This window comes from Coregonus clupeaformis, chromosome 25 (assembly GCF_020615455.1).
Source record: "Coregonus clupeaformis isolate EN_2021a chromosome 25, ASM2061545v1, whole genome shotgun sequence".
Lineage (NCBI taxonomy): Eukaryota > Metazoa > Chordata > Actinopteri > Salmoniformes > Salmonidae > Coregonus > Coregonus clupeaformis.
The window spans coordinates 36,338,116-36,361,433 of NC_059216.1; the positions used below are offsets into that span (position 1 = coordinate 36,338,116).

The 23,318-nt window shown below is 44.4% G+C and overlaps 2 protein-coding genes and 1 non-coding gene across 5 annotated transcripts in view; 1 reads left to right on the forward strand and 2 right to left on the reverse strand.

Annotated features, from left to right (window-relative positions):
- The window catches only part of LOC121538933 (otoferlin-like), a 42,859-nt gene extending 27,872 nt beyond the window's left edge, over positions 1-14,987 (forward strand). The window contains exons 32-41 of the mRNA XM_041847092.2: positions 2,431-2,558; positions 9,560-9,730; positions 9,895-10,055; positions 10,904-11,046; positions 11,822-11,910; positions 12,186-12,284; positions 12,426-12,667; positions 12,948-13,126; positions 13,430-13,530; positions 14,039-14,987. Coding sequence (XP_041703026.2) covers positions 2,431-2,558; positions 9,560-9,730; positions 9,895-10,055; positions 10,904-11,046; positions 11,822-11,910; positions 12,186-12,284; positions 12,426-12,667; positions 12,948-13,126; positions 13,430-13,530; positions 14,039-14,219 — 1,494 coding nt within the window. The 3' untranslated portion in view covers positions 14,220-14,987. The remainder of the gene's footprint in view (positions 1-2,430; positions 2,559-9,559; positions 9,731-9,894; positions 10,056-10,903; positions 11,047-11,821; positions 11,911-12,185; positions 12,285-12,425; positions 12,668-12,947; positions 13,127-13,429; positions 13,531-14,038) is intronic.
- A 233-nt stretch (positions 14,988-15,220) lies between these two features.
- Positions 15,221-15,293, reverse strand: trnaa-agc. The gene has a single exon. It is a non-coding gene; the product is annotated as a tRNA-Ala (tRNA).
- A 581-nt stretch (positions 15,294-15,874) lies between these two features.
- On the reverse strand, positions 15,875-23,007 carry LOC121539594 (microtubule-associated protein RP/EB family member 3). Of its 3 annotated transcripts, none has more exons than XM_041848214.2 (7): positions 22,849-23,007; positions 21,071-21,194; positions 20,680-20,738; positions 19,929-20,130; positions 18,672-18,814; positions 18,058-18,210; positions 15,875-17,795 (listed from the first exon to the last, which is right to left on the reverse strand). In XM_041848214.2, the coding sequence occupies exons 2-7, from the start codon at positions 21,189-21,191 to the stop codon at positions 17,727-17,729; spliced, it is 747 nt and encodes a 248-aa protein (XP_041704148.1). In that variant the 5' UTR covers positions 21,192-21,194; positions 22,849-23,007; the 3' UTR covers positions 15,875-17,726. The 3 variants fall into 3 exon arrangements, with proteins under 3 accessions (XP_041704148.1, XP_041704145.1, XP_041704147.1); XM_041848211.2 differs by having other exon boundaries at positions 20,593-20,738; positions 22,849-23,000; XM_041848213.2 differs by having other exon boundaries at positions 19,974-20,130; positions 20,593-20,738; positions 22,849-22,998.
- Positions 23,008-23,318: the final 311 nt, after the last annotated feature.

A 23,318-nucleotide genomic window follows, 5' to 3' on the forward strand; every position in this document is an offset into this window, starting at 1 on the left:
CTTATTCTAAAATTGATTAAATAAATAAAAATCCTCATCAATCTACACACAATACCCCATAATGACAAAGTGAAAACAGTTTTTTAGAAATTTGTGCAAAACAAAAGAAGGAAAATAAATAAGATAAATACCTTATTTACATAAGTATTCAGACCCTTTGCTATGAGACTCGAAATTGAGCTGAGGTGCATCTTGTTTCCATTGATCATCCTTGAGATGTTTCTCCAACCTGATTGGAGTCCACCTGTGGTAAATTCAATTGATTGGACATGATTTGGAAAGGCACACACCTGTCTAAATAAGGTCCCACAGTTGACAGTGCATGTCATAGCAAAAACCAAGCAATGAGGTTGAAGGAATTGTCCGTAGAGCTCCGAGACAGGATTGTGTCGAGGCACAGATCTGGGGAAGGGTAACAAAACATTTCTGCAGCATTGAAGGTCCTCAAGTACAATGTGGCCGCCATCATTCTTAAATGGAAGAAGTTTGTAACCACCAAGACTCTTCCTAGAGCTGGCCGGCCGTCCAAACTGAGCAATCGGGGGAGAAGGGCCTTGGTCAGGGAGGAGACCAAGAACCCAATGGTCACTCTGACAGAGTTCCTCTGTGGAGATGGGAGAACCTTCTAGAAGGACAACCATCTCTGCAGCACTCCACCAATCAGGCCTTCATGGTAGAGTGGCTAGACGGAAGCCACTCCTCAGTAAAAGGCACATGACAGCCCGCTTGGAGTTTGCCAAAAGGCACCTAAAGACTCTCAGACCATGAGAAACAAGATTCTCTGGTCTGATGAAACCAAGATTGAACTCTTTGGCCTGAATGCCAAGCGTCACGTCTGGAGGAAACCTGGCACCATCCCTACAGTGAAGAATGGAGGTGGCAGCATCATGCTGTGGGGATGTTTTTCTGGGGCAGGGACTGGGAGACTAGTCAGGATTGAGGGAAGGATGAACAGAGCAAAGTACAGATAGATCCTTGATGAAAACCTGCTCCAGAGCGCTCAGGACCTCAGACTGGGGTGAAGGATCACCTTCCAACAGGACAATGACCCTAAGCACATAGCCAAGAAAACGCAGGAGTGGCTTCGGGACAAGTCTCTGAATGTTCTTGAGTGGCCCAGCCAGAGCACGGACTTGAACTCGACCTAACATCTCTGGAGAGACCTGAAAATAGCTGTACAGCGACGCTCCCCATCCAACCTGACAGAACTTGAGAGGATCTGCAGAGAAGAATGGGAGAAACTCCCCAATTACAGGTGTGCCAAGCTTGTAGCGTCATCCCCAATAAGACTTGAGGGTGTAATCGCTGTCCAAGGTCCTTCAACAAAGTTCTGAGTAAAGGGTCTGAATACTTATGTAAATGTAATATTTCAGTTTTTCATTTGCAAACATTTCTGAAAACCAGTTTTTGCTTTGTCATCATGGGGTATTGTGCGTAAATTGATGAGGGAGAAAAACAATTTAATCAATTTTAGAATAAGGCTGTAACGTAACAAAATGTGGAAAAAGTCAAGGGGTCTGAATACTTTCCGAATGCACTGTACAGCCTTGTTATTGTTTTTATTGTTTTACTATTTCCTTTTTTATTTTTGAAAATGTCTCGTACTTTTTAACGCTGGGAATGGGCTCGTAAGTAAGCATTTCACTGTAAAGTCTACACCTGTTTTAATTCTGCGCATGTGACCAATAACATTTGATTTGATTTAATCACAGCCATTGAACTCTGTAGCTGTTTTAAAATCACCAATGGCCTCATGGTGACATCCCTAAGCAGTTTCCTTCCTGTCCTGCAGCTCAGTTCAGAAGGACGACTGCATCTTCGACGTGTCTGGGTGGTTTAATACATCATCCACAACATAATTCTTAACTTGACCATGCCTAAAGATATATTCAATGTCTGATTTGTTATTGTTACCCATCTACCAATCACTGCCATTCTTTATGAGGCTTTCCAAAAGCTCCCTGGTCTTTGTAGTTGAATCTGTGCTTGAAATTCAATACTTGTCAGAGGGACCTTACAGATGTTGTGTGTATGGGAGACAGAGGAAGGGGTAGTCATTCAAAAATCATGTCAACCCCTATTATTTCACACAGAGTGAGTATAAAATATAACTTGTGATTTGCTAAGCCAAATTTGACTTCTGAACTAATTTATGCTTGGATAAACAAAGGGTGTGTATTCATTTGTAAAAATTTGTTAAATGTTCCTTTCACTTTGACATTACAGAGTATTTTGGGTAGATCAATGACAAAAAATTACAATGAAATCTATTGCAATCCCACTTTGTAAGGCAACAAAATGTGAAAAAGTTCAAGGGGGTGTAGACTTTCTATAGGCGCTGTAATTAAACTACCCTGTGATTATGAACATGTCATATCTTGATTGTCAAATAAAACAAATAAAATCTCTCTACTTGATACTTTCCTACAGGCTACTGACCTGCATCCAGCAGATATCAATGGAAAAGCAGATCCATACATCGCTATCAAACTGGGCAAGTCAGATATCAAAGACAAAGAGAACTACATCTCCAAACAACTCAACCCTATCTTTGGCAAGTGAGTGGAGAAACTTTAAAAACAACATTTTGTCCATTTCCACTAAAGTTCATGATGTCGTAATAGAGTGGATTTATCCTTAATACGGCCTTAATTCTTAATCCTTAATAGCATACAAGCTAGCCAAATAATTTACTATTGATGATTGCCACTTATATACAGTGAGGGAAAAATTTTTTTGATCCCCTGCTGATTTTGTACGTTTGCCCACTGACAAAGAAATGATCAGTCTATAATTTTAATGGTAGGTTTATTTGAACAGTGAGAGACAGAATACCAACAAAAAAATCCAGAAAAACGCATGTCAAAAATGTTATAAATTGATTTGCATTTTAATGAGGGATATAAGTATTTGACCCCCTCTCAATCAGAAAGATGTCTGGCTCCCAGGTGTCTTTTATACAGGTAACGAGCTGAGATTAGGAGCACACTCTTAAAGGGAGTGCTCCTAATCTCAGTTTGTTACCTGTATAAAAGACACCTGTCCACAGAAGCAATCAATCAATCAGATTCCAAACTCTCCACCATGGCCATGACCAAAAAGCTCTCCAAGGATGTCAGGGACAAGATTGTAGACCTACACAAAGCTGGAATGGGCTACAAGACCATCGCCAAGCAGCTTGGTGAGAAGGTGACAACAGTTGGTGCGATTATTCGCAAATGGAAGAAACACAAAATAACTGTCAATCTCCCTCAGCCTGGGGCTCCATGCAAGATCTCACCTCGTGGAGTTGCAATGATCATGAGAATGGTGAGGAATCAGCCCAGAACTACACGGGAGGATCTTGTCAATGATCTCAAGGCAGCTGGGACCATAGTCACCAAGAAAACAATTGGTAACACACTACGCCGTGAAGGACTGAAATCCTGCAGCGCCCGCAAGGTCCCACTGCTCAAGAAAGCACATATACAAGCCCGTCTGAAGTTTGCCAATGAACATCTGAATGATTCAGAGGAGAACTGGGTGAAAGTGTTGTGGTCAGATGAGACCAAAATCGAGGTCTTTGGCATCAACTCAACTCGCCGTGTTTGGAAGAGGAGGAATGCTGCCTATGACCCCAAGAAAACTATCCCCACCGTCAAACATGGAGGTGGAAACATTATGCTTTGGGGGTGTTTTTCTGCTAAGGGGACAGGACAACTTCACCGCATCAAAGGGACGATGGACGGGGCCATGTACCGTCAAATCTTGGGTGAGAACCTCCTTCCCTCAACCAGGGCATTGAAAATGGGTCGTGGATGGGTATTCCAGCATGACAATGACCCAAAACACACGGCCAAGGCAACAAAGGAGTGGCTCAAGAAGAAGCACATTAAGGTCCTGGAGTGGCCTAGCCAGTCTCCAGACCTTAATCCCATAGAAAATCTGTGGAGGGAGCTGAAGGTTTGAGTTGCCAAACGTCAGCCTCGAAACCTTAATGACTTGGAGAAGATCTGTAAAGAGGAGTAGAACCAAATCCCTCCTGAGATGTGTGCAAACCTGGTGGCCAACTACAAGAAATGTCTGACCTCTGTGATTGCCAACAAGGGTTTTGCCACCAAGTACTAAGTCATGTTTTGCAGAGGGGTCAAATACTTATTTCCCTTTGTCACGGTTTCGGCCGAGACTGCTCCTCCTCCTGGTTCGGGCAGGCTTCGGCGTTCGCCGTCCCCGGAGTACTAGCTGCCACCGCTCTATGTTTCGTCATTTGATTGCTTTTGTCTGTCTGTTACACCTGTGTCCATTTGTGTGTTGATTACGTGTCTTATAAGTTCCTTGTTTTGCACTAGAATGATTGTGTGTTGTTATGACTGCCACTGTGTCGGAGCTACGTGTTTGCACCCTGTTTGTTTTGTGTTTAGTGTTTACGCGTGTGCGTAATTTTCCCTCGCCTCTTGGGTTATTTTGAGGTCGGGGTTTTTTCTCGTAAACATTAGACTATTAAAGTCTGTTGGACTTAACATCTGTGTCCTGCGCCTGACTCCTCCACCACATCCACATCGGTTCTAGTGACAGAACAACACACCACCATGGAGTCAGCAGGAACAGCGGCGGCACCCGAATCCCTGGAAGACCGGATCAACTACCAGGCCACCATGATCCGGCAACTCGGGACCGCCATGGACGAGGTGTCCAACACTCTGCGCCGATTGGTGAATCGAGAGGTGCCCACGCACTCTTACAACATCCCATCACCAACGGCCAGTCCTCCTCTCTCAGCACCGGAACCCAGTGGCATTCGGCTCTCGCTACCGAGGGCATATGACGGTTCTGCAGCCGGGTGTCAGGGATTCCTCCTGCAGGTGGAACTTTACCTTGCCACCATACACCCGGCGCCCTCGGGATACGAGAGCGTCTCCGCCCTCATCTCCTGTCTATCCGGCAAGGCGTTGGAGTGGGCCAACGCCGAATGGAGGGGAATAGACGCCGCAACCATCACCTACGCGGAGTTCTTCCGCCGCTTCAGGGCTGTCTTCGATCATCCACCTGAGGGGAGAGCGGCGGGAGAGCGTCTATTCCACCTCCGACAGGGGAAGAGGAGCGCACAGGAGTTCGCACTGGAGTTCCGGACACTAGCGGCGGATGCGGGGTGGAATGAGAGGGCCCTCATCGACCACTACCGGTGTAGCCTACGAGAGGACGTTCGTCGTGAGCTGGCCTGCAGGGACACCAACCTGTCGTTCGACCAGTTGGTGGACATTTCCATCCGTCTAGACACCCTGCTGGCTACCCGCGGACGTCCCCGAGTGGGGGTCGTCCATTCCACCCTCCAGCACCTCCGAGCCGATTCCCATGGAGCTCGGGGGTGCTGGCGCTAGAGAGAGGAGGAGAGGGAACCCGAGGGGGGCCATCCCCTGCACCACCTGTGGTCGTGGAGGACACACCGCGGCCAGGTGCTGGGGAGGGTCTCCTGGGAGAGGTGACAACAGGCCACGCACTGGGGAGTCATTTCAGGTGAGTAGGCGCCCCACTTACCCAGAGCTTTCTGTTGGTCACATGAGTATTCCTGTGAGATTTCCACAGGTGGCACCTCATTCCCAGCATAAGGCGCTAGTAGATTCAGGCGCAGCTGGGAACTTTATTGATCGGGCATTTTGTTGTAGGTTAGGAATTCCCCCTTCGGCCGGTAGAAGCTCCATTTCCTGTCCACGCATTAGACAGCTGGCCGTTGGGGTCGGGCCTGATCAGGGAGGTCACAGCACCACTGACGATGACGACGCAGGGGGTCATGAGGAGATCATTCAGTTTTATCTGATTGACTCTCCTGCGTACCCCGTGGTGTTGGGCCTTCCCTGGTTAAGCACCCATGATCCTACCATAGCGTGGCAACAGAGGGCTCTTATGGAGTGGTCTGCCCAGTGTGTAGGGGAGATGTCTAGGTGTTTCCGTAGGGGCGACATCGGTAGAGAGTCCGAACCAAGTGCCCGCACTGCGCATTCCCCCTGAGTATGAGGATTTAGCACTCGTGTTTAGCAAATCGAGGGCAACACGGCTACCTCCTCATAGACAAGGGGACTGTGCGATAAATCTCCAGACAGGAGCGGCTCTTCCACGGAGTCGTGTGTATCCCCCTGTCTCAAGAGGAAACAGCGGCTATGGAGACTTACATAGCCGAGTCCTTGGCACAGGGATACATACGGTCCTCCACTTCCCGGTCTCCTCGAGTTTCTTCTTTGTGAAGAAGAAGGACGGGGATTGCGCCCGTGTATTGATTACCGTAGTCTCAATCAGATCACAGTTAAATACAGTTACCCACTTCCACTGATTGCGACGATGACGGAATCATTACGCTGGAGCGCGGTTCTTCACAAAGTTGGATCTCAGGAGCGCGTACAATCTGGTGCGCATTAGGGAGGGGGATGAATGGAAAACAGCATTTAGCACCACCTCGGGTCATTACGAGTATCTCGTCATGCCATACGGGTTAATGAATGCTCCTTCAGTCTTCCAATCCTTTGTTGACGAGATTTTCCGGGACATGCATGGGAAGGGTGTAGTAGTTTACATCGACGACATCCTAGTGTATTCTTCTACGCAGGCCGAGCATGTAGCCCAGGTGCGCCGAGTGTTGAGAAGACTGTTGGAGCATGACTTGTATGTCAAGGCAGAGAAATGCCTGTTCTTCCAGGAGTCCGTCTCCTTTTTGGGTTATCGGTTGTCCGCGTCTGGTGTGGAGATAGAGGTAGACCGGGTATCGGCCGTGCGTAATTGGCAAACTCCAACCACTGTAAAAGAGGTGCAGCAGTTCTTGGGTTTTGCTAATTACTACCGGAGGTTTATTCGGGGTTTTGGACAGGTTGCAGCTCCCATTACGTCCCTGCTAAAGGGGGGTCCGGTTCGTTTGCAGTGGTCGGCTGAGGCGGACAGGGCATTTGTCAAACTAAAGAACCTGTTCACCTCGGCTCCTGTGCTGGCGCATCCGGATCCCTCTTTACCATTCCAAGTAGAGGTAGACGCGTCCGAGACCGGTATTGGGGCAGTTCTGTCACAACGGTCCGGCACGCCACCTAAACTCCGCCCCTGTGCGTTCTACTCCAAGAAGCTCAGCTCGGCGGAGCGCAACTATGATGTTGGGGACAGGGAGCTGTTAGCCGTAGTCCAGGCCCTAAAGGTGTGGAGGCATTGGCTTGAGGGGGCTCAACACCCTTTCCTCATTCTGACTGATCACCGTAACCTGGAGTACATCCGGGCAGCTAGGAGATTGAACCCTCGTCAGGCTAGGTGGAACATGTTCCTAACCCGGTTTGTTTTTAAGATCACATACATCCCTGGGTCCCAGAATGGTAAGGCAGACGCCCTGTCCCGGCGGTATGACACAGAGGAGAGGTCCAACGAGCCTACTTCCATATTGCCGGAGTCTTGTTTGGTGGCTCCGGTGGTATGGGAGGTCGATCGCGAAATCGAGCGGGCACTGCGTACCGACCCTACTCCCCCGAGTGTCCTGTGGGGGCGGACGTACGTTCCGCTCGAGATTCGTGATCGACTTATTTATTGGGCTCATACATCACCCTCCTCTGGACATCCAGGTATTGGCCGGACCGTGCACTGTCTTAGCATGAAATACTGGTGGCCAACGTTAGCTAGGGATGTGAGGGTTTATGTCTCCTCCTGCTCGGTGTGTGCCCAGTGTAAAGGCGCCTAGACATTTGCCCAGGGGTAAGCTACATCCCCTGCCCGTTCCACAACGACCATGGTCCCACCTATCGGTGGATTTCGTAACTCGACCTACCCCCCTCCCAGGGGAATACCACCATTTTGGTCGTTGTGGATCGGTTTTCCAAGGCCTGTCGTCTCCTTCCCATGCCGGGTCTCCCTACTGCCCTACAAACCGCTGAGGCCCTATTTACCCATGTGTTCCGGCACTATGGGGTCCCCGAGGATATAGTGTCTGACCGAGGTCCCCAGTTCACCTCCAGAGTTTGGGGGGCGTTCATGGAACGGTTGGGGGTCTCGGTAAGCCTTACCTCGGGGTATCACCCAGAGAGCAATGGGCAGGTGGAACGTGTCAACCAGGATGTGGGTAGGTTTTTGAGGTCCTATTGCCGGGACCGGCCGGAGGAGTGGTCTAGGTTCATCCCCTGGGCAGAGATGGCCCAGAACTCTCTCCGCCACTCCTCCACCAATTTAACACCTTTCCAGTGTGTTTTAGGTTATCAGCCGGTCCTGGCATCATGGCACGAGAGCCAGATCGAGGCCCCTGCGGTGGACGAGTGGATTCGGCGCTCGGAGGAGACGTGGGACGCTGCCCATGTCCATCTGCAGCGTGCCATCCGTCAACAAAAGGCGAGCGCCGATCGCCACCGCAGTGAGGGACCGTGTACGCACCGGGAGATCGAGTCTGGCTCTCGACTCGAAACCTGCCCCTCCGCCTGCCCTGCCGGAAGCTGGGTCGGCGGTTTGTGGGGCCCCTTCAAAGTCCTGAGAAGATTGAACGAGGTGTGTTACAGGTTACAACTGCCTATAGAGTATAAAAATATTAACCCCTCGTTCCATGTGTCTCTTCTCAGGCCGGTGGTAGCTGGCCCACTCCAAGAAGATGAGATAGGAGAGACCCCTCCGCCCCCTTGGACATCGAGGGGCCCCGGCGTACAGGGTCCGGACCATCTTGGACTCGAGGCGCCGGATGAGTGGTCTCCAGTATCTCGTGGAGTGGGAGGGGTACGGTCCGGAGGAACGGTGCTGGGTGCCCAGGAGGGACATACTCGATCCATCCCTCCTGACTGAGTTTCACCGTGGGCATCCCACGCGCCCAGGTCCGCGTCCTCCTGGCCGTCCCCGAGGCCGGGGTCGGCGCACGGCTGGTGCAGCCCGTCAAGGGGGGGGTACTGTCACGGTTTCGGCCGAGACTGCTCCTCCTCCTGGTTCGGGCAGGCTTCGGCGTTCGCCGTCCCCGGAGTACTAGCTGCCACCGCTCTATGTTTCGTCATTTGATTGCTTTTGTCTGTCTGTTACACCTGTGTCCATTTGTGTGTTGATTACGTGTCTTATAAGTTCCTTGTTTTGCACTAGAATGATTGTGTGTTGTTATGACTGCCACTGTGTCGGAGCTACGTGTTTGCACCCTGTTTGTTTTGTGTTTAGTGTTTACGTGTGTGCGTAATTTTCCCTCGCCTCTTGGGTTATTTTGAGGTCGGGGTTTTTTCTCGTAAACATTAGACTATTAAAGTCTGTTGGACTTAACATCTGTGTCCTGCGCCTGACTCCTCCACCACATCCACATCGGTTCTAGTGACACCCTTATTAAAATGCAAATCAATTTATAACATTTTGGACATGCGTTTTTCTGGATTTTTTTGTTGTTATTCTGTCTCTCAAATAAACCTACCATTTAAATGATAGACTGATCATGTCTTTGTCAGTGGGCAAACGTACAAAATCAGCAGGGGATCAAATACTTTTTTCCCTCACTGTAGTTATAGCTTGTGCATTGAATAGGCTTTGAAAATGTAAAACCTGTGGAAAATTATAACCAAAGTTATGACCAAAGACTTAACAAAGTCATTTATTTTGAACCCATCAGATCCTTTGACATCGATGCCACATTTCCCATGGACTCCACACTAACAGTTTCAGTCTATGACTGGGACTTAGTGGGCACTGACGATCTCATTGGAGAAACCCAACTGGATTTGGAGAACCGCTACTACAGCAAGCACAGAGCAATATGTGGCATCCCATCTAAATATGCCATGTAAGTGCGGCCTAGCTCTCTGTAGCATTACGCCATTTACAGTACATGTAATCAATATATACGAACAGCATAGGATATACTATGTAAAGGATAAATACCCATATATCATCTTATAAGAACTGTGAGGGAATTGTGTCATTCATCATTGTTATTAATTCCTGTAGCCATGGCTACAACGTGTGGCGGGACCCCCTGAAGCCGACCCAAATCCTGGCGAAGCTGTGTAAGGAGTGTAAGCTGGACGGGCCACACTACGGCCCTGGAGGACGGGTCAAGGTGGCCAACCGGGTCTTCATGGGCCCAACTGAGATCGAAGATGAAAATGGTACTGTATAGTGCAGAACAAAATAACACTGCCTGAAATGCTTCTTTAAATCAAATCAAATCAAAATGTATTTGTCACATACACACGTTTAGCAGAAGTTATAGCGGGTGTAGCGAAATGCTTGTGCTTCTAGCTGCGACAGTGCAGAAATATCTAACAATTTCACAACATACACCCAATACACAGAAAAAAGTAAGGAATGGGATTTAAGAATATATACATATATGGACAAGCAATGACAGAGCGGCATGGACTAAGATACAGTAGAATATTATAGAATAGAATGCAGTATATACATATGAGATGAGTAGTGCAAGATATGTAAACATTATTAAAGTGACTAGTGTTCCATTTCTTAAAGTGGCCAGTGATTTCAATAGGCAGCAGCAGCCTCTAATGTGCTAGTGATAGCTATTTAACAGTCTGATGGCCTTGAGATAGAAGCTGTTTTTCATTCTCTCGGTCCCAGCTTTGATGCACCTGTACTGACCTCACCTTCTGGATGATAGCGGGGTGAACAGGCAGTGGCTCGGGTGGTTGATGTCCTTGATGATCTTTTTGGCCTTCCTGTGACATCGGGTGCTGTATGTGTCTTGGAGGGCGGGTAGTTTGCCCCCGGTAATACGTTCGGCAGATTACCCGGATTTACTCTCCTATGTTGGTTACTGTACCCTGAAATACCACCAGCCTGGTATTTTACTCTACCTGAAATACCCCCTCATGTACAACTGATCATATAGGTCTATGATGTTATGAGCTTTCCCAAGTACCCCTTGTGGGTAGGCCAGGTATTACTAGACTAGTCTGTGCTGTATGTTAGTCTGGGTTGGTCTGATGATGCTCTTTAGGTCTGAAGAAGCAGACGGATGAGCACCTGGCCCTGACAGTGCTGAAGCATTGGGAGGATATCCCCAGGGTGGGCTGTAAACTGATTCCAGAACATGTGGAGACCAGGCCACTCCTCAACCCTGACAAGCCTGGGATCGAACAGGTAAGACAAGTGTTAAGGTTGTGCTTGCTAACTGCCTGAGTGCCTGCTTCAGTGTCTTTCAAACAATCCAGCTGGTGAAGGTTGAAAGCAAAACTAAAGTAGAGTAAATTAACGTTCACAATCTGATGGGAAATATTATTATACTCTTAGGTAAAGTATTTATTTTTAAGGCAATCTCAGTAGAAATGGTACAAATAGAGAGGTTCAAGACCCTTGTGAGACATCACAGTAAAATAGAAGGATGTATTGCAAAAGGAAATAGTAAAATGATAATATACTGGGAAAGATGGGTTAGTCTGTTGACATCTGAGGGGTGGAATTAAGATTAGAAGGATTGGTTAATTTGATGATGCACTTGGAGTCCAGTACAAATAGGTGGAGGCTATATGTATATATATAGAATTTTTACGTTTTCCACCAGGTCTTCCAACCAGGGGAGCGGGATGGTAAAACATAAAAACAAAGAAAGGGATCAGAAATGATGCAACTAATGTTATTTTATAAACCAATCTGTCTGCTAGTTTCATAGCTACCCCCACCCCCCCCCCCAATAAAAAATATATATATATATAAAGTTAACAAAAGGTACTGTAGGCCTGATTGATTAGACTTGATTTTAGTGTTTCGCGTAGCAGAGTTTCGGGGAGGGGGGCAAAGCTCATGGGCCCCAAGCTCATGGGGCCCCCTGCTTTGCGGGGGCTGCAGGGGTGTGTGCTATGCCACTGGTTCAATTGCATCTCATCCCAAGTTTGTCTTTGTGTTTCTCTATGTGTAGGGGAGGATTGAGATGTGGGTGGACATGTTCCCCAAGGATTTGCCTGCACCTGGACCTGCCATTGATATTTCACCCAGGAAACCAAAGAAGTATGTTCTAGTACAATGTAATGTGCTTTCAAAAACATTCAGTAAGAGAATTTGCAAGGTGAAGATAAAGTTCTCTGATGAATGTCCATTGTCCCCCAAGTTACATTTGGCATAGTCGGCAGGATTTGATATCAGTAATATAAATATCAGTAAATTCCCCATGTTATATGATCAGATATATCACATAACAGGCATGTCACATTTTTAAAACAGGCATATCACATAATTCAACAAAAGTTGTACTTTGTCTCACTGTACTGTTTGGTCGTCTGCAGGTTTGAACTGAGGGTGATCATCTGGAACACAGACGAGGTCATTCTGGAGGATGATGACATCTTCACTGGAGAAAAGTCCAGTGATATCTTCGTGCGGGGGTTAAGAATGTTTCCTTTGAAAGTATATGTTTTTCGAATTTCAGGGGGTATCTTGTACTAAATATTTAAACCATGTCTTCTTCTTCTTCTTCTTCTTCTTCTTCTTCTTCTTCTTCTTCTTCTTCTTCTATCATTCAACAGCTGGCTGAAGGGCCAGCAGGAGGACAAGCAGGACACAGATGTCCACTACCACTCCCTGACAGGGGAGGGTCTCTTCAACTGGCGCTTCATCTACCCCTTTGACTACTTACAGGCCGAGGAGAAGATCGTCATCTCTAAGAAGGAGTCCATGTTCGCCTGGGACGAGACTGAGTATAAGATCCCTGCTCGTCTCAACTTACAAGTCTGGGATGCTGACCACTTCTCTGCAGATGATTTTTTAGGTGGAGTGATTTGATTTCCCTCTACTAAACATTCACCATAATGATTTTCTGGGCTGTAGATGTTGGTCTTTCTGTGAATATAACGTTTCAGACTAGGGCTACAGTGGATTGCATTTCCCTTGTTGTAATATTTTACTTTTTGTAATTGAACTTGTATTGTGCGACATGGAAAATACTGTTGTGGCAGTCATAACAACAACATCAACATAATCAACAACAACAGCTGAGAACCCTTCATGCATATAAAATAAAGATGTATGATATTTATGTCTCTTCCTAGGCGCCATTGAGCTGGACCTGAACCGTTTCCCTCGTGGAGCGAAGACAGCCAAGCAGTGCTCCATCAATATGGTGCTGAACGAACAGGATATTCCCATGGTGTCTATCTTCAAACAGAGGAGGGTCAAGGGCTGGTGGCCCTTCCTGGCCAGAGACGAGAACGACGACTTTGAACTCACGGTATGATTCAGAGGGGTTGGGTTAAATGCGGAAGACACATTTCGGTTGAAAGCATTCAGTTGTACAACTGATTAGGTATCCCCCTTTTCCCTTTTTCTAATGTAATGTGGACTGGATTAAACACATTCAACTATACACTTGTCAAAACGGTGTCTTTGATTCAACAAAACGTGACAATTGGGTTACACCCTGAAGAATCTAACTGAGTTAAATATTGAACAGATCAGTCAAAAGATACAGACCTACTTTATATACTGTATGAACCCCAGTATTTTAGTAGTGATGTTGTTTGTGTCTTTGCAGGGGAAAGTGGAAGCAGAGCTGCAGCTGATGACTGCAGAGGAGGCTGAGAAGAATCCAGTAGGTGACGGACGCAACGAACCTGAGCCCCTGGAGAAACCCAAGTAAGAGCACCATTCACCCTTTACCACTACCCCCTTTAGGGTGTTTACACACTGAGCTAACAAATACAGTGTAAAATGTTGGAGCCAACTCAATGTATTTCAACTGGGAAGTTGCATTGGAGTGGGGAAGGGGCAGGAGCATGATTTTGCATCATGAGGTTGCCCTAAAACAACGCTCTACCATGCGGTCGGAGCGCACCCTCGTTGGTACGCACCCTAACGTAATGGTCCATTTGATTACAATACACGCAAATTATGGGATAAAGAAAGGGTCTTTTACGAAATTGCTTCGACCAAGTACCGGATTTGACCAGGGATCATCATACTTTACACGGTAAGTTACTAAAATACCCTTTATTTTCCCCATAATTTTTATGGATTCTTTTATATTCACAGGAAACCGGCCCTAATTCTTATAGTCATATTTGCTCATCCTCTGTGTGTCTGTGTGATGGCCTTATAAGGCATTAGTGCAGACTAACCAACCAACCCTATTTTTCTCCACCAGTCGTCCAGACACAGCCTTCCTATGGTTCCTTATGCCTTTCAAGGCCATCAAAAACCTCATCTGCAACCAGTACTTCTGGCTCACGGTCAAGTTAGTGGTGGCTCTGCTGCTGGTGCTCATCCTGGGCCTCTTCATCTACAGCATGCCTGGATACATGGCCAAGAAACTAATGGGTGTCTGAGAGATAGGGTTGTGTCCTTTGCCCAAACACATAGACAGACGTATGTATAGCCTACTATGTTTTAAATGCAGTGCCTACTTTTTCTACAGTGGAGTGCATTGTTTGGTGTACCTTGATAAGCGAACATTGTACAATGCAGCTCATTGAAACTCAACTTGGTGTCTGAGAGGGTGTTCTTGTCTGTAAACGTCTACGATATCTATAGGCAGTTAGGTTTCAGCCCCACACATCAGACCTGGGTTCAAATACTATTTGAAATCATTTCAAAATGCAGATACTTTATCTTGATTAGGCTTGCCTGGCTTCAAGGACCAATAGAATAGTCAAACTGTAAACCCCACCCATCTGGTGCTCTAGGCAGTATTTTATAGATTTTACATAGTATTTAAACCCAAATCTGCTACACATAGACCTATGTATGTATAGCCTACTATGATTTTAGTGGAGTGTATTATTTTACTTGGTTTGCCATGATAGGCAAACACAGTGCTGTGCAGTGCCTTATGGCTACTGGAAAAATTGCTTGTCTCCCTTCACTAGTCCTATGCTCTTCAGCCAATTGGTGTGTGTTGATGTGTAGGCCTACTTCCAAAAGTTATAGAGGTGACTTGATACTGTAGTTTAGTTGTAACACATAGTTTTAACTTACTGGCTCCATAATCTTATACTAGCTACCAGGAGCATGTCTATGTCCAATTCACTTTCAAGGATTTTAGCATTATTTTATTTCAAACATCATTATTTGAATTGACAATACTGTATTGAATTAAGGAGTTTATTAAATCTATTAAATATGTAGTCTATTTACTGATATTTTGATTGTCTATAGGCCTATCCCACCACACCACCAAAATAATGGACCTATTGATGAAAACGTTTCGTAAGTTTACAATCTCTCAGTTCTAAAGGTTGATTTAGATATTTTATGTTATTTACGTTGAGAGAGTAAACTCATAATAAGCACGCTTACATTCACTTCTGTCAAAAAAAATGAAAACGATTGGAGGATGCGGGCATCGATCCCGCTACCTCTCGCATGCTAAGCGAGCGCTCTACCATTTGAGCTAATCCCCCGGATGGGTGCCTTGTCTTCTTAATAGTTTAAAACGTCGCTGGTGTTGCGTTGAACTTGTGTAATAAGCATTGCCTGTATTGATGTGAGTAGTACGGTGATTCGACATCTATATCCGAAATTGTAGATACATTTTCTTTCTACATGAATGTTTCTGGCTGATCTACGAAATATATAGAATTACAATTCCTTTCACCACTGCAACACTTTGTGTGGAACAATACTGCCCTCTACAGTCGTTGAATGGAAACGCATTGTCTTTTCTGGGCCCTACCATTGACAGTGGGTCCCATAGTGCAGTGGTTCCCAACCAGGTGTACTAGGACCCCCGGGGGTACTTAGCCTATCCACAGGGGGTACTTGAAAAGACTCATGAGACCATAGGCCTACTGGTCAAATGCACATGAGGAGGTACTTCAGGGGTACTCCTGGCAGAGCAAAATTCAGTTGGTGGTACAATAACCGAAAAAGGTTGGGAACCACTGCGCATAGGGGGCCCACTTGGAGCCAATTGGGCCCCCACCATAGCCCTTCTAAGGTTTTCTGTGCGCACAATCTTGTAGCCAAACAGAAATAAACAACGGTATTATAACAGTTTATTTCACAATAGTTTATTTCCTTAATAAAACTCAAAGAGATGAGAGTTATGCAAACACTGGTATACAGTCAACGCACGAGAGAGAATGCAGGTCAAATTCTATTACAGATGTCTGTTTGCATTGTAAAGGCAGTAGTACAGGGGAAAGGACTTCTATTCCTTATGATGCTCATGACGACCAGCATCATTTTGAACTTGTCATAGACCCCTAACTAACTCTGTGTGTCCCAAATGACACCCTATTCCCTACATAGTGACGTACTTTTGACCAGTAGTGCACGATATACGAAATAGGGTGCCATTTGGGACGTAACTCTGACTTCACTGTTCACTAAACTCAACTTGCAATTCGTAAGACTACAGCTGAGCAATATATTATAGCAAATCAAAAGTACAAACACAGCAAAATTAGCAGCAGAAACGTGATATGATCAAATCAAAGTAAATCATTGTTTTCAGGCTCTTTAAAAGCTGAAATCCGCATAAGGGGAAACAGCGCCACTGTTCGCCCCCAGCACGTTTGTTATTGTTTTAATTATGAAAGGGAGGAGAGGAGCATCCAACATCGTGAAAAAAAAAACAGTGTTCGTTGTTTGAAGTAACTTCTTTTGTTTTTGTCATTTTATTTATATATCGCAAACGGAACAGGCAGTTTCACCATTACGGATTCCAGCTTCAAATAACACATTTTTACAGTTAAATTTAAAAAACATTTTACTGCCATAATGTCAGCCTACATAGTACCTCAGGTATTGTTAATACCAAATGAAGTTCAAACTCATTATACAAAATAAATACCATTGCATTTAACCAGACACTTCCGACTGAAGACAAAATCTGCACATAAAATAGTTGACAAATATATTGCCCATTCACTGTCAATTATAACATTCTCATGCTCAGATACAGCTAATCAAGAATGAGTCAAAGGGCATAGGTCATATCCTATGCCCTAAATGATCATTTCTATACCAATGTATTTTTGTATGTGTTTTCCCTTGATGTTTACTACATGCCATCAACTAAAAGAAAAAGCTTGTTATGCTGTTTCACTGCCATCAGCACAAATTACAGTATTGTTTAATTTACATACATTTTACATCAATTGTTCTACTAGTTGTTAAATCAAATCAATAAATAAGAAAGTATAGACAAATGAAATATAATTTGTTGTCATAGACCATTTTGTTAGAGTCTAAGTATGACTCTTGTGGTAACGGGTAACCTGTAATACAGTAACATGCACAAGGTGCTTTCTATGCTCAGGAAACAAAACCAAAATGAGGTTTCGAAAAAGCATGAGTCAAACCAAAAGACAAACTAACAAATGCATTCTGACAACTACCTTATTTCAAAACCGTTCCTTTTTTGTCATATTTACAACTCTGAATGAATTGTGTAGGCCTAACACCCCCATTAATATCACCTCTGTTCATTTTTCTGTGTTATACTATGTACCATGCTGGAACGACCAGGATATGTTCTGTTATTGTTGCTGCTACTGTGTCACTGGGGAGGGAGGGAGGGAGGGAGGGAGGAGTAGCTTATGACACTGAGAAGTAGTGGTGTATGTACAGTAGATAGCCAGGGGAAAGGGCGGAGACAAACATATATACATATGAAGAGAGAGGAAGAGAGGAAAAGAGAGATAGAACAGGAATAGGATAGAGGTATTTTTAGCGTGCAGAGTGAAAGTAAATGAAAGAGGGACAAAGGAGAGAGGCAGAGAGAGGGTGAATATGGATGGACAGAAGGGTTTAGAGGAGGGAGAGGGGGGATATGGACAGAAGGGTATAGAGGAGGGAGAGGGGGGATATGGACAGAAGGTATGAGAGGCTCAGTATTCATCCTGGTCCAAGTGGGCCTGTTCATCAATCTCATCGTCATCTGGAGCAGCGAAGCCGTCCTGAAACACAAAATACAGATATCATCAGATTTACAGTGTATGTGATGATAACCCACAACCCCTAATATTTGATACATGAGAGAGGGATAGATCAAATTAAGGATAGATCAGGGCTACACAAAGATTAGTACAATTCTTATTAAAACTGTAGAATCTCTAGTTTAAAAAAGTAGCCTATTCTTTATTCAGTTTCAGTGTTGTGACCAATGATTTATATGAACACATTGAATTATACTGTATATGTCTGAGTTGTGACAGGTACCTCTGTGGCATAGAGAATGTCCATGATCCTGGAGAGGTGAGGGTTGGTGTCACACTCGTGTTCCTGACAGATCAGCTCAATGTCTCTCAGCTTACTGAAGTAGAAATCTCTCTCCTTCTCTAGTCCGTCCACCGTCAACTTAAGCTCCATCAACTACACAGACAAGAAAAAGTCGTTTCAAACACATGGGGAATGAAAAGGTCAATGTAGTACTCACTGAGTAGTACAAACTTATGTTAGTTACATGCTTCCTATACTTGAACTTACATTTTGTTTCCTAATATGCATCAAATATCACTTTTTATCCTCCTCTTTATTGGATAAGTCACAACTGAGTCAGAAATTAGGATACAAACTCTAGTGTGAATTTACACTCACCCTTCACATTACAAAGACCAGAGCATGACTTAGCCCGGAGACATGGATTTAGCCTACAGCCAAGACTTAGGGCTAAGCATGACTCTACTTGCAGTAAATAAAACCTGATAACTGAGGTAAAACTAATACAGGACACATTAATTCGTATTGAATACTGTCAATACTACAGTAGTATGGCCCATGAGTTTACTTCTCCAATGTAGAGTAAGGCCTCCTTACCCTCCCTGGGACTCTACCTGTTGATTTAGCTCCATGAGTTCCGCGTCGCTGCCCCCGTTCCGCGCCAGAGCCGGGGTCTTCCTCACATGCACGGTGGTGTTCAGCACCCTCTGGGGCGCGGGCATTATCTTGGGCACTGTGGGCGACATCCTCTGGGGGCCTGGAATGAACAGATAGTGTTAAGGCTCTATTCAATCTCGCTCGCTGATACGTTACAGATTGTGCGATAGAAATGTAAAGGTAATGTCAGATTGAGCCGACATATGGAGCATATGCAGTTTACCGTAAATGCAGTCTCCGCTAACGCAGAAACATTGCCTTTAAATTTCAATCACGCTGTAACGCTGAACTTCCGTGGTACTGATTGAATAGAGTCCTTTGTGTTGCAGTGCAGGTTTACTGTTATAACATTTAGGCCGGGATTCAATCCAAGGAGCGTTATTGAGCAGCGCACTATAACAGACTTTTAAAGGTAATTTACAGTGAATGCGATCTCCGCAAACTTTGGGGGAAAATGCCTTTAAAGGGCGCATTGAGGGCTCTCTAGTGCACTGCTCTGTAATGCGCCTTGGCTTGAATCCCAGCCATACTCACAGTAAATGTCAACAAAATATTATTAAACAAATAGTTGTAAACTAAAAGGAGTACAAATAGTAGTAAATACTAGTAAACATAGTAAACAAGTGTTCATTGTTTGTCACCCCATGCGATCAAAGCCATGGATACTACTACTACAGAGTTTCAAGGAGAACCCATGTTGTAAGCATAGCATAATGTTGCGCCTGTGGTGTAACACACACTTGCTATATTATTGATTTTGAGAACCGATGCTGATTTATTTTCAACCTTAATACCAAAAGACAATGCACAAAAAAGCTGCTTTTACACATACCAGGTCTAAGATCAAGGCTTAAAACATCTCTGTTAGTCCAAAGGGTCCCAAAGCGGTACCACAATTATCAATTCACTCAATACAGAATAACTGGAACAATTGTATTTATAAATTGGAAAATAATGTATTTTTGTTCAAAAAGTCTGCTAAAGGCACTGTGGAGATCACAAGAATCCGGACACTGACTCCCAGAGCGACCTTTCCTTGACTGTTTCTAAAATGCTAGCCTGTGAAATGACCATCAGAGCTGTCATCCAGTGGATCGTGCACACACACAAACAGACCAGTTGCTTGCAGAGCGCTGTGCGTGTTTTGAGCCATCCAAAGCTCAATCAGCGAGACAATCCCATTCAGAAGATATATAACCATTATTTGGGGTTACCTGGAGGACCATGAGTTCTCTTTGGTCTGTGGGAAAAGTGATCACCTGGATTGGGGGCGGGAGCCATGTCTTGCCCCTGTCTGGCTTGAAGAGGGTCGTACTCCTTCCCATCATAGTTGGCGTCGAAGAACTTCTTGAACCACTGCACGAACTCAAAGTTGTCCTGGAACTTTCCTTTTACCAGCTTCTCCACAGGAATTATCTGTAGAAATAAGATTAAATGTTTGAAAGCTTTTTGAGAGATGAAAATCTTTCCATTGAAAAATCTAGAGGCAAGCCCTCACATAATTGTATGTGTGGGGTACAGAGATGAGGTAGTCACTAACAAATCATGTTTAACACTATTATTGCAAACAGAGTGAGTCCATGCAACTTATTATGTGACTTGTTAAGCAAAATGTTACTCCTGAACTTATTTAGGCTTGCCATAACAAAGGGGTTGAAGACTTATTGACTCAAGACATTTCATTTGTAAAATATTCTAAAAACATAATTCCACTTTGACATTATGGGGTATTGTGTGTAGGCCAGTGACACAAAATCTAAATTTAATCAATTTTAAATTCAGGCCTTAACACAAACAATTTCGGAAAAAGTCAAGGGGTGTGAATATGTTCTGATTTGTAATGTTTTATAGATGATGATAAATAGATAATAGTCTGACTTTGTCGACTCCCATCCTCTTGAAGGCAGCCTGGAGAACTTTGAAGTTGTGTATGAACTCATGTTCCAGCTTGGCCTGAAACTTAACCTTCTTTAGCAGGACACAGCCTGGAAACAGCATGTCCATGAACTGACAGTACGCTGCCCCTAGAAGGTGAACAGAAGGAGAAAAGATGCATACTGGTATAAGACAACACAATTGAAATCTCATCTCCACTCATTATTTGAATGGCTTTGTTGAGGACTTGAGGTCCTTCCCAGCAGGCAAAACTGGTTGAAATGATGTCATGATTATAACAAAATTACAACCAGTGTAATGATGTCATTTCAACCAGATTTTCCCAAAGGGATAGGGCCATTCATTTACATTATTTGGGAGATGAGAGAACAACTCGTGTGTTCTCTACGTGGAGATAAGAAACCAAAAATAGATAACTTTGGAGGCACAATGAAATCACAAGTCAGGAATGGAGACCTACCTGAGCAAAGCTGTTCTATTTTGGTGTAGGTGAGGTGTAGGGAATCGTTGAGCCAGGCCAGCATATCATGTCGGCTCAGGGTGTCACAGGACACAGACGTGGCGTGCACATTCACTGCCATCCTCTATACATGAAGAAGAAAAACACATTACAATTTGACATTCACTGCCAAAACATTTTTTTGCGCAAAGATGTTAAACTGGGCTGCATTTAAGCAAACTCCATAGCATAGCATATGAGTGCTGCAAAACATAAAAGGAATTTTGTGGTTAAAAATACAAGGAATTCAAAGAACTATTATAAAAAAAATCAAGGAATTCATACTTTGTTAGAGAGGAGAACATGAGGGTTCCTCACAGGGTCACAAGACATCAGCACAGAGGGCTTTGTTCCAAAACTTGCTTTGACATGGTCTACACTACAGCCTTGACTAAAGGTATTTATATGTCTGCAAGATTTGATCACTACAAAACAGGAATGTAAATAAAAACTAACTTATGCCTAATGTTGAAGTGAACACTACACCTTCTGGGCTAGTTTTATGTTGCAGAAGTGATTTATTTTTAACATTTAATCTTCTGTTGTCACAATAATCCTCTCAGATTAGACAGAATTTCCTAGTGCTTGAGAAAAGCAGCACAGACAGATAGGACGCATCTCGTAGTCAGTTTAGTTGGAGTGTCTGCCTTTCTGCTGTTTTAGGAATAGAATGTATTTACTAGGATACGTTTCTAGCAAAAAACAATCTCTCTTATTACTACGGAGAAATCACTGGCGCTGATGGCACTGATAATAACCAATCAGAAATATTTTTTTAGCGGTTATTACCTGACCCAGGATCTGTGGATACGTGCAGAGAAATGGGCCATGTATTTGACATATGCATGACCTGATAAAAATAAATAACCTAGGCTAGTATCATCACCTTTTTGGAAACGAAAAGAAAAGGCATTAGCCAACGCAACGAGTTGCGTGTAGAAAGGTTAGCCTACACTGTACATATTTTTATGACATTTAAATTATTGATTATAATGTATTCATATGAACGAATGATCAGTCTGTTCCGACAGAGGAGAAGGGCCTAGCTCTTTCCCCATGTCTGCCCTTGCTCTCAGAAACATTATACATGATTGCATAGCGATATACAATCCGTGCACATCCCAGGAGCGTGGATTGAATAGCACTAGTCTGCCTATCTGTCAAAGTCCCACCGGGCCGCACAATTAGGTAGGCTAATTGTAGCCTATAACGGACAGTAAACCTACTCCACCTGCCGTTTACTGTTTTATAGAGGGCTGTATGTAAAGGGTTATTCAATCATGACTATTCTACTGTAATAAAAGCCCAATTACAAGCAACCATAAACACCACAGACACTATCTTGCGAGGAGTCAATTTTATTGTCGTCTCTAAACCTTATTCTAGGCCTTTACAGAACGGTGCGCAATCTCACTCTATATAAGGTTCACAAAATATATTAATTTATTCGGTATTTTTTCGTCGTAAATTGATCCCTTATTGCATGCTTAGAGAACAATACATTTGCCCAATTAGCATTAGGTGTAAAGAAACAAAACCCTGCAATGTTACAGTTGCTATCCAAGGAGCAGGGCCCCCTCTGCAGGCCTCTCCGAAAAGAGGACTGTCACTGTAAACGAAATATCCTGACTGAATGGACAAGAGGCACCATATTAAGCCCTAAAAATGCAAAAGGCAAGCATAAAATGTCTAATTTGCAAAGGCAAATGCAGTGTTTTGGTAAAAAATGCATTACTCACTGTATTCCGAGAGCTATCTTTCTCTGTTGTTATTTCGCTGGCAGTATTCCTACGCTCCAATCCTCCGCTGTCGTTGTTGCCAGAGCTCCTGCGCCGTCCACTGGTTAGTAACGGGCCGCCCCCACCACTTCGTCAGTGCTATCCGGGATCCTTGGGACGTCCATACCGTAAACCTCATTGACCCAAGGGGTGAAAGTAAGGCGATAAGTTCCGGTACGGCGTCCCGGCAAAATAAATAGTGAGCCTATCACAATAATGAAAACAAAATGTCAAGAAAACTGTAGGCTGTTACACCATTATTTATCATTACCGTATGTCAGAGACATGAAAAATGTGCGAATGGATTTAAAAACGGGTGGTATGGCTGCAACCTGGTCTCAGAACATTTCGTATTATTCTGTACGTAAACCAAAACATAATTAATGATGTATGTTACGTTTCGTATGGTTTGTATTAATTTGTGGATGTCC